This window comes from Pelobates fuscus, chromosome 2 (genome assembly GCF_036172605.1).
Source record: "Pelobates fuscus isolate aPelFus1 chromosome 2, aPelFus1.pri, whole genome shotgun sequence".
NCBI classification, from domain to species: domain Eukaryota; kingdom Metazoa; phylum Chordata; class Amphibia; order Anura; family Pelobatidae; genus Pelobates; species Pelobates fuscus.
Genome location: NC_086318.1, coordinates 392192374 through 392207990, shown reverse-complemented (window position 1 = coordinate 392207990; position 15617 = coordinate 392192374). Strand labels below are relative to the sequence as shown.

The 15617-nt window shown below is 40.3% G+C and overlaps 1 protein-coding gene across 1 annotated transcript in view; it reads right to left on the bottom strand.

Annotated features, from left to right (window-relative positions):
• USH2A (usherin) overlaps window positions 1-15617 on the bottom strand; it is an 800771-nt gene that overhangs the window by 437393 nt on the left and 347761 nt on the right. The window contains exons 22-25 of the mRNA XM_063441883.1: window positions 6831-6957; window positions 6326-6427; window positions 4356-4544; window positions 4002-4129 (exon numbers count right to left, since the gene is read on the bottom strand). Of these exons, the coding sequence (XP_063297953.1) occupies window positions 4002-4129; window positions 4356-4544; window positions 6326-6427; window positions 6831-6957 (546 nt within the window). The remainder of the gene's footprint in view (window positions 1-4001; window positions 4130-4355; window positions 4545-6325; window positions 6428-6830; window positions 6958-15617) is intronic.

Genomic DNA, 15617 nt, shown 5'->3' with positions numbered 1-15617 from the left:
TTTATTAATTAGCAAACTTGTATGTGCTTTTTTTCTAGGAGTAGGAAACATGCGTTGAATTATAGTATATACATATTTAACGAATACTCTAATGCTAACTGATACAAAAAATGGACACATGGCAATACCAGTTAAAATAAATAAATACAAATAATAGATTAATAAAATAATCAATATACCAAACTAAAAACACTGAAAAAAAACAAATATGTTCAGATAAACAGAGTATTTAAATATAATACACCTGGCCATACTGCAAAGAGGTACATTCTCCAAGAACTCTCAAAAACTAAAGGAACATCGAGGTTCACTAGAACCTATAGTAAAGTAGTTGCTAACCTTTGGCTGTGAACTACATATCCTCTGATCCTTTGCCAGCATTATGGCTGTGAAAGCATTATGGGATATGTAGTCCACAACATCTGGGGGCCCAGAGGTTGCCTACTCCTACTGTAGTGTAAATATAAAACAGGAATTTATGTTGCTACTTGTAACTGTGCAAGAGTGGCCATTTTCTTGCTTTAGTCCTGGCTATAAATATTTCATCTGGGCTGGAAGAAATCTCTGTTAAAGGGTTACTATAAGCACAATGACCACTTCAGAGCTTTGAAGAGTTCATGGTCAGGGCCGGTGCAAGGATGTTTGGATACATAGGCGGAGATGCATTTTGCTACCCCCCACAAATTGCCTCTTCAGCTTTGTGTCTCTTAACCCTTTTTACAATTATCTAACTCCCTTTTGTGTTTCTTTTGCCTTATTTTGAATCTTACCCCCCTCCTCCCCGGTGAATTTTATCCCCCATTTGTGTCTTACATCATATTTAGTCTGTCATATCCCCAATTTTTGCCCTTTGTGTATTTTACACCCTCTTGTGTGTCTACTTTTCCCCCAGCCCCTTTATGTGTCTCTTTCTAGCCCTAGCCCCTATGTGTGTATCTTTCTCCCCAGCCTCTTTGTGTGTCTATTTCATCCCCAAGTTTCTGTGTGTGTCTTTTACTTCCCCCAGCATATTTGTGTATCTCTTTTTCCCCATAGCCCCTGTGTGTCTATTTTCCCCTCCTCCAGCTCCTCTTTGTGTCTCTTTCTGAGCCCCTTCTGCATGTCTCTTCCACCAGTCCAGCTGTATGTCTCTTCCCAGCAGACACATTGTCTCTTTCTCCCCCCCCCCCAGCTTTTTCCCTTTCTCCAGCTGCTCTGTGTGATATTTGCCCATTCCCTTTGTGTATCTCTTTTTCCCGTCCCTCTTGGTGTCACAGTCCCTCTTGGTGTCACTTTTCCCCCCTCCAGCCCCTTGTGTGTATCTCTTTAATTCCCCCCTCTCACCTCCTGTGTCTGCTTACCACCCTTTTGTAGCATGGCTGTGCTGTCTGCGGTAGAGTATCTTCTATATCCTCTATCCAGTCTGACAGAAAGCTGTACAGTGCTCTCAGCGAACAGCTTCCTTTCAGACTAGGTAGAGGATACAAAAGATCCTGTACCAAGATCTGCACAACTACGCATGTAGTGACTGGCAGGAGGGGGATCACTGTGCTGTGCTCTTCATTCCTGCTGGTCATCAGAAAGTTGTGCCCCCCAGGGCCAATGTGCCATAAGCCAGCTGTCTGTGCCACCGTATGGTTGCCGCAGCCCTGTTATGGTGCCTATAGTCTATATGTGCAGCATTTCACTATGAAACCTGCTGGAGGTGTAACTTCACATCAAACAGTGTCACTGGGACATCATTAGCCAGCCTGGAACAATAATTTATGTCTGGCTAACGTTAATTCTATGCATATTTATCAGCATGTACAGCATGCTGCCCACAGACATTCAAAGGTAGCATGCCACCCTTCATGCCATCCATGTTCACCCCTCAGGCCATTTTCCATGACATCAATCCCACTCATGTAAGGTTGTGTAACATCACTGGAGAAAGACTATTAACATTTCTGTTTTCTTTTTTTTTGAGGGGGGAGGGGTCGGGGGCAGGATATGAAGAATTACTCTCACCAACAATAGTGTTTGCTTAAAACACTGTTGTTTGGTTGTAGTAATCCATTAAGAAAATTCAGTGAGCCTATTGATTTTGCCCTCCTTCAAGTAATTGTAAAACCCAATTTTATGTGGCCATTTTCAATTTTTAACTTTTTATTAAAGTATTCAATATGCAATATGCGCAAATCTACTCTGCCTCTGTTTTTACTTCTTTAGCAGATTTTGTATATTGTATTTAATTCCTTCTACATTAGCATTATTATTGTACCATCCAATGCTTGTCTCGGCAATCGGCCGATGGATTTGCTATTCTTTACTGATTGTGTATTTAACATAAATTTACATTGTCCAAAAATGGAAATGGCTTCTGGTAAAATATCATATGATTCATGTTGTTCTGATTAAGCCGAAATACACATATTGCACACATGTGCAAGACATGTCTCATTGCATCTTTATTTGTTGTGATACACGTTATCAATGTCGTCTAACACTACTCCATTGAGACAGACACACATTAACGTCATTTTAGACTTGTGCAATGCAGAAAAATTTGGTTCTGCTTAATAAATGTAAACACTCGTACAGTTGATGGTTTGGCATGTCCCAAAAATATTTTGAAAAACGATTCCGATGACCAAAAAAGGGTGTGAAAATTGACCCACCAGTGAACTGCATAATATATACAAGACATAAATATTATGTGTATAATTTGCTGTACACTGATAAGTGAATTTCCCATTATTTGGTTCACAGATGAAGTGAGAAACCCCCTACACCAGGGTTAGGCAACCTTAGACACTCCAGATGTTGTGGACGACATCTCTCATAATGCTCGTACAGCCAAAATGCTGGCAAAGCATCAGGGAAGATGTAGTATACAACATCTAAGGTCCTGAATGTTATCCTACATGCTGACATTTTTGATTAGGGTATTACATAACTACTCTAGTACTTTCCCTGGAAATAGGAAGTTTTGGAATCTAAAAATCAAGAGAAGTTGGCAGTTTTCTAAATCTTCTTAAAAACATCTCCCTATGGTCAACCAGAGAGCCAGGAGGGTTTTCTACCTCACTCATTTTGAACTGCAGTTCAAAGTGAATATGGGTTGCATTTCATTGAGATCGCCAATGTGTCCTAATGTATCTCATAGACACAAGTCATCATTAATGATATCTTCATAAGAGACAGATGTGAACTGCAGTAGGGTAACTTAAAGGGGTTTAATGGGTTTTAACCAATTGCTTTTGACTATTGCTTTTGGGGATTCATACTCATTTTTACAAACATCAGTTGTGAAAACAGAAATACTGCAATACAGGGGCCCCAAAATGTTTATTTTATTTTATTATGTGTGTGATAGAGTATTTCCCTGTTGATGGTCACAGGTTGGTTTCCTCTGATCATAGATTTAATGGATCAGAAATATGATGTTAAAGGACCACTCTAGGCACCCAGACCACTTCAGCTTAATGAAGTGGTCTGGGTGCCAGGTCCAGCTAGGGTTAACCCATTTTTTTTATAAACATAGCAGTTTCAGAGAAACTGCTATGTTTATTAATGGGTTAAGCCTTCCCCCAAATCCTCTAGCGGCTGTCTCATTGACAGCCACTAGAGGGGCTTGCGTGATTCTCAATGTGAAAATCACAGTGAGAGCACGCAAGCGTCCATAGGAAAGCATTGTAAATGCTTTCCTATGCGACCGGCTGAATGCGCGCTCAGCTCTTGCCGCGCATGCGCATTTAGCCGACGGGGCGGAACGGAGGATGATCGGAGGCAGAGATCTACACGCCCAGCGCTGGAAAAAGGTAAGTTTTACCCCTTTTCCCCTTTCCAGAGCCGGGCGGGAGGGGGACCCTGAGGGTGGGGGCACCCTCAGGGCACTATAGTGCCAGGAAAACGAGTATGTTTTCCTGGCACTATAGTGGTCCTTTAATGATTTTCAGTCCTCCCGAGATATACAGCTGCTACATAAGGAATTGCGAACGACATTTCATAAACAAAACAATACATTTGATCATACTTACAATAAAATAGTCTGTCTGATTTGCATAAGCAAATAGAAGCACTCCTTTCAATTGGTCAGTCTTAAAGAGAAATGATAATTCAAAATCATGTCCAGTGGAAAATAAATTAGGTTGAAGTTCAAGAAATCCTGGGAATTTGAAGTAAATGTTTTGTTAATATATGGAAAGAAAAAGAGAGTGAAAGAGAGAAAGAGAAAGATAGAAAGAGAGAGAAAGAGAGAGAAAGAGAGCTAGAGAAAGCGATAGGGAGAGGGAGAGGGAGAGAGAGAAAGAGAGAAAGTAAGGAAAGAAGGAAGGAAAGAAGGAAAGAAAATAAGAAAGAAAGAAAAATAGATTTCCTACTTGATACCTTACCAAAACCTAGAAAATGTGCTCCTTCCTCCGCTGAATCTGGACACCCTTCCCATTTCTCATAAACATTTTTTGTTTCCACCGCATTATTAAATTCCAGAGCTTCCCATATTTCATGAGGATTGTCACTTTTCTGAATTAATATTTCACCAAGGCAACCAACAAAATGCTTTTCAGTTATTTGAGTGTCACCTGCACAAAAACAAAATGATAAAAGCCTCCCATACACAATTAAACATAATTAGTATGTGATAAATATTACATTGCCATGTGACAATCAGCTCAACATCAATTATCTAAACACGCTGGTGGTACGGAACACATTTAAATATCTTTATACCAAAGTCAATAATATGAAAGGAAAATAATAAGCTCACGTGTACTCTATATTTTAATAATGTCTACAAAACAAAATCACAGTCGTGAAAACGTCATTTATTGCAAATAATTTCTACTTAATCATCAGCAACTCAGACCAATGCAAGCCATGGTTTACAATTCATTTTGCTGTTGGTGATTGTTAAAGATTACTTTGTTAATAATATTATTAATTATTATCTTTAGACTATTGCCACAATTCATCACTCAGACTGCCAACCTTTCTATTTATTATGTTTTACATCTCTCTAAGTGTGTAGTGTGTTATAGACTTGATAGATTTGTTTAGTTTGTTTTGTTAACCAGGTATTTCTGATGACTTTACTCCTGACCCACTTTGTGCGTGCTTTTTCCTTTAAATCCAGCTCACCCTAAAATCCAGTAATGCATACAGCTGTCTCTTCCCTGAACTGCAGTTAGGGATCTGACACTCTCATTTCTACTTCTGCTTATCCTTACATTAGAGTAGTAAGATGGATATGTAAGTACAGTAAAAGAATAATAATAAAAAATAATAACTGTTGATCCAGAAAAACATGCACACAAAACAAACATTGATTCATGAAAACGGGATGTCATTCTTTTTTGTACTAAATAAGAGTATTTTGGAGCAATATAAGTTAGAGAGTTAACAATTGGGCAGGATTAGACGCCTGGCTTTTAACTAGAAACAACCCAGAAAGTAATTCTGCTTCCAAATGTATTAAGGGTCATGCCATACCTATAAAATGTTGTGTGCAAGCCTCATTTCCTATGCAGGGATGCTGCAATCACTATAACCATCTCATCACACGAATGGTTACAATGTTTGAGAACCCTAGTGAGGTTCCTCATCTACAAGCAGTTTAACATTGAATGAGGGTCCCTGGCATCACAAAACCTAGCTCCCACTGGAGGTATGGCTATGGCAGAGATTACACCCTTCCTTCTAGTCATACCAGTTCATACCAACAATGGGTGCTGTGAAATGCTGAAAGTGGTCAGCTAACACTCTCCGCCAATCACATCAACCCTTTCTCAATATCATAAGCAGCACAGAGAAGATGCTGAGCACTCTTATATAGCACTGCTACTTTAAAAACACATCAACAATGAATGGATGGGTGGCCTCAGGGGACTCCAGATAATATAACCACTTGAATGAGATGAAGCTGGTGCAGTGCCTACAGTGTCCCTTTAACAACCAAAACTGTTGGTCTACCCCCCCCCCCCCCCCATTCCTCCCCACCCCCTCACTTCTACATCATGAATAAGGCTTCCCACTTTTTTTTAAGGTTTCTTAATGCTGTCATACTTGAAAACGAGAGAAATCTCAATGTATCCATCCTGGTAAAATATGATTTAAATAAATAAATACATTTCTACGCTACTGTTTACTACTGATGTAGGTTAATATGAAACTATATATTTCCATGTTTATGTGGCCTATAACACTACTCTATTTTATTTATTGTATTTTATTTTTATATCAAATAGAAAATGTGTTGGATCACGCAATTATTTTGAATCATTGTATGCCATCTACTGATTCATCAACGCAAAATAATTAGTAAAAAAAAAAAAGTTTTCCTATTTATTAATACAGTAGAAGTTACCTCTGTCATTCTTTCTGAGAGAAAAATAGTTTGGAAAGCCCCCGATAAACACCCCAGTGTTTTCTCCAATAACTGTACCACCGCTTCTGGCTGCAGAAGAACCTGCAGAAAAAGGAATTAACAGTAGTGTGTCGAAATGTGTGACCACATATCATAAATAAACATTGGCTTTATAAAGTGGTTATTATATCATAACATAACAAAACATTGGCTTTAGAAAGTGGTTATTATATCATAACATAACAAAACATTGGCTTTAGAAAGTGGGTCTTGTATCATAACATAACAAAACATTGGCTTTAGAAAGTGGGTCTTGTATTACATACTTGTGTTACATACTTAATTGAAAACAACTCTATGTAAACAGTGTTCGTTATGTGTGATTCAATTTGAATTTGCCTCATTTTACTTTTTTCCAAAAATAGACACACTTTAAAAAACAAAATCTTTATAGCTTAAAAATAAAAAACACAATAAAAAAAAAATAAAAAAAAGCTTAGTCGACCTGTATATTGTCCATCCACAGTTATGTATCCAGAAGCCTGAGTTCTTGTGGCTACTACCTGATGCCATTTGTTGTCATTATATTTTTTTCCTCCATCATTAGTTGGACTGACTGAGACAGCCGAACCCTTTAAAAGATATGATCGTTAGAAATGCATAATTTATATGAATGCCAATATGAAAAAGATTAATGGATCATTTTCTAAAGTGAGAATGCAAACTGTATTGAAAGTTTTATTTAAATTTAAAGGGACAGTCTGGGCATCAATACAACTTTAACGCATTAGATAGATTTTGGCCCCATTACTGTGCTTAAATCTTTATAGTTTTTGCACAAAATAAATAAATGTTTTGCATAATGCTGCACCATAAGCCTGCCTCCTTAGTCACACCTCTCATGCCAGAAATACTTCCTTATCAAAGGTATGCTCACAGTCTTAACCCCAACAGCAAGTATTGAGTGAAATCTATTTATAAAACAGACTATACATAGGACACAAGGTCACACATTTAAACTGCATGAAAGGAGATTTCATCTAAGGCAAAGGAAAGGGTTTTTTTTTTTACACCAAGAACAATAAGGATATGGAATTCTCCGCCTGAAGAGTTGGTTTTATCAGAGTCTATACAGATGATTAAACAGCAAATCGATGATGCAGGGATATAATTTTTAATTTGTTGGGTAATAGCTTCTTGATCCAAGGAGAGATCGGACTGCCATTCTGGGGTTGAGAAGGATTTATTTTCCTAGTTTTAGCCGAATTGAAAAGTGCTTCGAACTGGGTATTGTTTCCCTTCTTTTCCTTTTTCTGAGAAAGGCTGAACTTCTCGATCCATGTCTTTTTTCAGCTATGTAAATATATGAGTGTTTTTAATTCACAACCTGGCTGCAGACAATCAGAGATACTGCAAACAGATAGTGATCTCCTTACTATATGTCTGACTGGGTGTCCTCTCCTTTAAATGCAGGTTGTGTTGTTGCTCAGATCATTCAGTACTGTCAGTGATGGAGCTATGTACATACCTATTTGATAAGGAAGTATTTTTCTGCCATGAGGGGGTATGTCTAAGGAGACAAGCTTATGGTGCAGCATTCTACAAAACATTTATTTATTTATTTTATGCAAAAAACTATGAAGATTTGAGCATGCAAAACATACAGCATATTTATGAGGCCAAATGCTTTAAAGTAGCATTGGTACCCAGAGTGTCCCATTAAGGCTAAATTAATCAAAATAAAAACATTGCTTATTTAGAGAAATGTTCCAGTTTGGCTACATTGACCTTAAATTTGAAATTCATTTTGAATTCACTTTAAATTCTCACCCTGTAAATATGAAGATTGACAAATTGACTAAAGTGTCTAACAAACCTGCAATTTAGTTATTTTGGGCAATGTGGGCATATTGCATGACCAGGCAATTATTCTATTTCATAAAAATGTGGTAATATATCTTTAGATTTATTTATTTTTGTGCAAAGTAGCTTTTTTTCTGAGTTTCTCAACACAGTGAAATTCCAGCTTGCAGATCGCTTATTAAGTCAGCAACAAGATGGCCACCTTTGACCTGGAAGGAATACCTTTGAATGATTACTCAATCTGTACAAACCTTAGTTTCAATGAAAATATAATACAGTGATGGACGTTGGCCTATGTGATCGACACATTGGCCTATGGCTGGTGGAGGGAGGGGGTAGCTGCTTCTTCTCCCAGCCTAATATTTAATTAGACCTGGATCTTCACTATGGTGAAGCTCCTCATGGCCAATATAAGTATCAGCGGCAAAGTGATTTGCCAAGATAATTTTAACAGTGTTGTCCACTAAGAGGAAGCAACAAGGAATCTATGTGAGTGGCTACACAGCTTCTCTGCATCCCAGCACTGTTGGCAAAAAAAGGTGAAATGCAAGGGAGGAGAATAATGTTTGATCAGTAAAAATGTTTGTGAATATCGACTGTGTGAGTGAGCATGTCTATGAATGTATTTGTGTGGTTTACTATGTATGTATGTGACAGTGTGTGTCTGTGTTTATATGTGAAAGTGTGTGTCTGTATTTATATTAGTGGGTGTGTCTACATATGTGTGTGACTGTGTACATGTGTGTCTGTGCGTTTGTGCCTATTGATGTATGTGATTACGTGTGTGTGTGTGTGTGAATGTCACTGTGTGTCCACGTATGTTGTAACTGTTTTGCTGTGTGCCTGTCTATATATAAATGTCTGTATATGTTTGTGTGTCTCTGAATGTATGAATGGTTGTTGTGTCAGGTGAATGGCTAGTTGTATATGTGTTTTAGAGGGTGGCAAAGCATGTGAGGAACAGGCGTAAAGCTTTGACTGGACTGGGACAGCCAAAAACCTAAATACATTGCTGTGTGTATGTAATATCTATCACTATGTGATATATTTCAATTTCCTTGCGGTTGCCTACAGAAATAGACTATAGCTATAGATCATGTAACATGTACACAAACAAAAAATAAACTGGAAATATCTCTGGATAACTAGATACGGCTCAAATATCCTTCAAACTGAATACACAGAATACGATGATTTTTTTTTCAGATACATTTTTTCTTGTCTTCAATCCTATTTAAACATTTTAATATTTCACAAACATGCATTTCATTATTGTATTTTAATAATTTAAACCAGAACTGGTGTCATGCCCAATTAATGTGCCCTGGTAGCATGCACATTAGCTTTTCCATTAGTGAATTCAACAATACTAATGGGATTACTAGCATGGGATGCTAATTGGGCGTGACATAAGAAACTGGCTTACTTCTTGGCATACCCTTGCTAATGATGAAATTAATGAGCATTTTATTAAATGCTGTCTCATCAAAGTATACTTAGTTAGTGGTAAAATTGTTACAAATTATGCAACATTCAAAATATTAGATGCATGTAAACTATTCTTTACTTTCCTTGTCATAGATCTATCAAGAAATCCGGTTTTACAAAATGTAAGCCCAATCAATTTCATTCATAGTCAATGAATATTTTTGATGAGTTTAGTCGGGAGGGAGGAACATGAAATTGTCATTGCAATGTAGCTTTATGATCACAAGATATAAGTTTTCCAATGTGTGAAATCAGCACTGACAGGGAAAGAAATATATATTTTTCTACTAGTGAAAAAAAAAATAGAGTTTACAAAATATAAGTCAACATAACCATTTGTGAAAATTAGGCTTATATTTTGCAATTTCATTTTAATTTCAGAACAATAGACAAAATAAGATCCACCAGCTTCGATAAAATGAAGAAATATTTTAACCCTTTACCTCTCATGGTTAAATAACACTACTGACGAATGAAGATCTTTAGGTTGTTGACGTGCTTTATATGTCATTTCTTTTGCTTTATGTGTAATTTTTTGATAGTTTACAAAAGTGCCAATTTTAATAGAAATCAGCACTTTCATAAGTGGGGGCAAAACCACCTCTGTGCTTATCAACCAGACAGCCGCTGAGCTCTTCCTCAGTTTCCATATGCTTTACAGAGCTGTCGGACGTGGCAGGCATGGTAAGCAAGAACACACTTGTCTTCGCCACTTCCTAGTGAGCTGTAGTACAGCTCATTAATAAGCACTTGGAAAGCTATAATACTTGCGCATGCGCACACACAGTCGTGGCTCCAGCATAGAGTCTGAGTCAGGGAAAGAAGGGAGGGCTTGCAAAGGCTGTAGACAGCAGATCTTCAGCTTTTGCATTTTTTTTTTTTTTTACTTTATCACAAAAACAACATGAAAGAACATGAAAGGACACATGTTTTCTTCTGACGTATATCTACTTCCGGTGATGGTCCAATCCAATTATCCTTATTGAGGAGCATTGTGAGTCTGATGTGTGGCAAGTGTTGCACGGGCATCCAAGTGCGGTGCATACATTCTTTCCTGTGGGCATCCATGTCACATGACCATGTTTAACTAAAATGCAATGTTTTACTTTGCAAGGTTCAAATGACAGGACCACTGCTCCCAGGCCACTTCATTGAGATAAAGTTGTCCGGGTGACTTTTGTGATCCTTTAATCACCTTGTGTACTGTATCTTTTAAAATGTTTTGTCATAGATCCTATCTCTTCAGAATTGCTAATACTGAAATTATATTTATATCTAATCCCAATCTTTGGTACTAAATTTAATTTGTAAATATGGCATGTCTACACGAGACATGTCTACACGAATGGCTGCCCATTTCTTTAATTTTTTTTTTTTTTTCAATTCTTTCTTTTATTTGTGCGTAAATGAACAACAAGCGTGCAGAGCCACGACAGCAGCTGCAAGCATTTTCATCTCATTACAAAGTGTGGCAATTTAAAACGGGACATTTTTTTTTTTTTTTTTTAACATTAAAATAACAAGTTATGAGGCATCCGTAGTTTGTAGAATACATGCTAAGTTAAAGATTCATATGATAACGTTAATTACGTTTAAGCATCTGGTATGATACATTTTCAAGAGGGGAGATGAGTATACTTATGGCAATATTACAACGTTATAGAAGATTGCAGTCTAAATGATTGTTTGCTACCGAAGTGATAGGCTAGGTAGCCTGAGTTGCCTCTCTATGCGTGTTACATGTTGAGAAATAATAAAAATTAACGATTTTGAAACTAAAGTAAAACAAGCTTAAGTCTTACAACTATTATTTGCTATGCGAGGGGCGTTAGCTTTGAACATGAGAGGCTTCTAAGCGGTTCAGCCACTGAGCCATGGTTGAGCTCAGTAGTCTTCTGCTAAGTATGGCCGCCATTTTATACTATGATAAAGATAAGATGGCCATGTCTGGCTACGAGATTAAAACAAGGTGGGTCTAGTTCCGTACATCAAGCTTGTTATGCTCGTTAATTGTTGATGAACAAGACAGCCAACTAAGCATGTTAGTATATACAAGTGTATCTGTAAATAAACGTGCTATCTAATTAATGCCCCCCTGGGCACAGTATGAGTAGTAAGTCCCACTGCAGTGACAGTAGACAGCATAAGGAGAGACCTCAGAAATAAAAAGCGAAGTATAAAAGAACATAATACTCAAGTTCATAATACTCAAGCTTCGGTGTATGACATTTAGAGGCTAAATTAGCTAACCAGGTCGTTTAGGAGAGAGTTCAGTCCGGTATCAGTCCCACAAGCTAGCCTAGCCTATTCCGTCTGGCGGCAGGTTAGTTGGGTCCCTGGAGTTGGCGGCATTGTGAGGTGTGTTGTCTCCTCGGCCCATGGTTCGCAGGGAGGCCAGCCTCTGTGTACCACAGACTTGGAGTCGTCGAGGGTTCCAGTCTTTCCCGATCTCAGAGGTGGCGGGAGTGGTAAGAGTTTGTTGACGCCGGTGCGCAGCTTTCCGCCCGCGTGAACAATGCTTGGGGGGCTTCCCTTGTGTAACTCTCCACCTGGGCGAGCGGTTGTGGGGTCTTGGGAGCGTTATTTTATCTTTGGTGTTCTGAGGAGGCTTTGCCTTGCTAGAGGGCTGCCTTCTCCTGTTTCCTTTCCGTGGCGCTTTGCTGTGAGTGGCGTTGGTTTGCAGATGGACTTGTAGCTTAAGCCAAAAGGCCTGGAATATTCAATCTAGCCGCCTCACTGAGTATGTATAGGCGTCGCTGAGTGTCCTCCCAGTTGCAGCTGTGCCACATGTCGTCGTGCATGCTGCGTCCGCCATTGTGGGGATGTGGATGTCCATGCGCTCTGCTCAGCGTGTCACAGGGTGAGCTAGTCAGGTAACTGCTCTCCAGGGAGGGGACCGAGATATCCCCCACCGGTCCAGAGGGGGGGAGGTGTGGAGTCGTGCTTAACTTAGCTTTATTCAGCTGGAAGAGAGCGTCCGTCTCTCCCCCGGTCTGAGTACACTAGGCCTCGACCTGCCATTGCGGTTCCCGGTGCCTCAGGGTTTCGATTCAGGTATCCACCGGTAGGTTTAATTACCCCCAGCTTAGGAAGCGCCTTAAGTCGAGGTCACCCGGTTGCCAGCCCAGGATATCACCGGGTATGTGGCATTGCCAGCGGGAGCTCGTGTGATGTGCGTCTTGCCTGTTTGCAGTCCAGGCTCCGCCCCCCCCCGCCCATTTCTTTAACCCCTTAAGGACCAAACTTCGGTAATAAAAGGGAATCATGACATGTCACACATGTCATGTGTCCTTAAGGGGTTAATTAACATTCAAATAAAATGATTCTGGCTACTGAAATATCTGGTTCCTTCCCTTATTATTAATACTTCTCTTATTGTCTTTAGTCTTATTGAGTTATTGAGTCTTATTGTCTTATTGAGTTAGTTACTTTAAAAAACAAAATAAATCTTTATTTTTGTGTGCTGCGAACTCACAATAGGTTTATCATGTGCATCACAGTTTTCAACAGCGTTTATACAATGCATGCGTCATATCTTTTTAGTGATAACAAGCGTGTAATCCTAGGTCGTGAGTGGAGTCTAGAATGCTTGTGGGATTCTTAGTTGATTGTGGTTTTGTTACCTAGGTTGTGGGTCGGATGTAGGGGCCTGACCCGGTGAAGTGTTATCAGTGGTCTGGTCATGGCACTGGTTCCATATTTGGGTCAGCAGGTGCTTGGTAGTAGTTGCTATGCCGGTTGGCGAGTCATACGAGTAAGTCTATGGTACGCTCTACCTCTTGGTAGTGATGTTGTGGGCTTGCGCTCAGTGATGACTACTCATGAGGGGTAGAAGCCCTAACCTAGGGACTGTCGGGGGGGGGGAGGTGAGTTCTGTAGTGCATGGTCTACGGACGCAGTAGTGTGGTCCACTGCCTTCTCTAGCTGGCTCTCGTAGGAAGTATTAAGCTAGTGACGTAACTTGTGTAACATGAGCAAATATGCATGAGCAGTAAATGGAGTATAGGCATTATGCAACATTAACATTTTGTGTCGCCTTTCAACAGGCAGGGATAGGAGACGTCTCCCCCCTCCAACCCTTCAAGTGGCCTGAATTTCTATTCTCTGCCTTCTTGGTATGAATATGGTACAAATATTTCCGCGGTTGCCGGATTCCAGGCTTGGGCGGTGTTTTGGTCGGGCTTGTTCGGTAGGCCCAGTTTTGTTAGGAGTGCAGGAATTTCAGTCCCCGAGGAGAGTTTGTGTGTGATCCCCTGGTGGGTGATTAGTAAGGAGCGTGGGTTTCCCCGCTGTATGCAGCTGACTGGTGAGATCACTGAGTGATTTTCTCCATTGGAGAGTGGTTTTGGTTAAGTCCTGATAGAAGGTTAGTTGGGACTCTTCGAAATCAAGTAGGTTCTTGCCTTTGATTGCATTCGTGATGTGCCCCTTGTCTTGGGGTAGGACGCAGCGGACGATGACATCTCCGGCCAGCATAGTAGCGGCCCTGTGAAGTGTGGGTAGGCGGTATATTCCTGCAAATGTGAGCTTCCTTGCTGTCTTCTCATATAATGCGGTAGGTCCTCTTTGGTTACTGAGGCGGCTATGCCCCTGATTTTGATGTGGTTGCGTCAGTTTTTATCCTCTTGCGCCGCCATTTGTACTGTCAGGAGGTTGTGGCTGTGTTGCAGCTGATGGAGGGATTCTTTCAGTGTGGAGATTTCTTCCTGGATTACACTTACTTCTCCCTCTGTATTAACTACTTTCTCAGTGATCTGTTGCATGCTCGTTTTGAGCGCAGGTAAGTCTGCTGCCAGTAGGCATTGTATGTCCTGCAGCATGGTTTGCATTTTTTCTAGGTCCTGCTTGGTGGCCGGATCTGCAGTTCCCTGCTGGGGTGCGGGTTTGGGCAGCGTGGGCTGTGTAGGTTGTGTGGCCCCCTGTGTGATTCCCTGAGAGGTTTGGTCTGGGGGGATAGCCTTGTGTGGAGGGTCTGGGCCCTGTTCGGCCGCCATTTTGGCGGGTGCCTGCCGTTGTAATAGGGCACCTATATCAGGCTGTGTTGTGGCAGTACCTTGTTGGGGTCTTTGTGATCTGCGCCCCATCTCCGACCTTTCATCCTCGGAGTCCTGTTGCACCTCGCCCCCAGTGTTCCAGGCGTCCTCTCCGCCCAGCAGGTACTCCAGGCCGCGGCTGCTTGGCGTGTAGAAGGCCCGAACTTTGTTTTTCGGCTTTGCCTGTCTTGGGGTGTACCGGAATGGCATCTGGTGATGCTGGATGGTCTCCCCCGTGTGATGCTGGCACTTGTATGCCTGGATGGCATTGATTTTGAGCGATATCGAGCGGATTGTGCTCGTATTTGCCGGAGCTTCCAGGTATGGCGTCTGGCATGTTTCGCCGCTAGGCTCCGCCCCCTGAGTTAGTTACTTTTAATACTGTGTCTTTTTAATAAAAATGGGTAAGTGTTTTAAAACACCTTTTAGTGGCTGAAGTATATGGTTTTAATACTCCTTATTCACACAAACGAGGTGGTTGCTATATTTTCCAGGCTGGTCTCTGATAATATAAAATATTGAATAAACATTCTGGATCTCGTTAATTCCTCACAGAGGCCTGTCATACTCCTTGTGTAGAGAATTTATCCAATAACATGTTTTTGTCTAAATAAATAGAGTGCTTTGCATTGAGAAGTGCTGGACCATCATTTTCTTTCTACACTCCTATTATCAACCACTGAAAAGGTATTGGGTAAGGTGAGCATTCATGCAGAGGGTATTTCAAATATTGTGGTGACATTCTACAAAGCGTGACAGCTCTTTCTCGTTCTCTGAACACCACAACCATTACTGTAGGGGCAGAGACCTCCTTACTAAGTATGACTAGATAGGAGTATCTGTCCCTTTTTACACTGTTTGGGAGTGTCACTCCAAACACACACCTTATCCAATACATGTCTAAGACA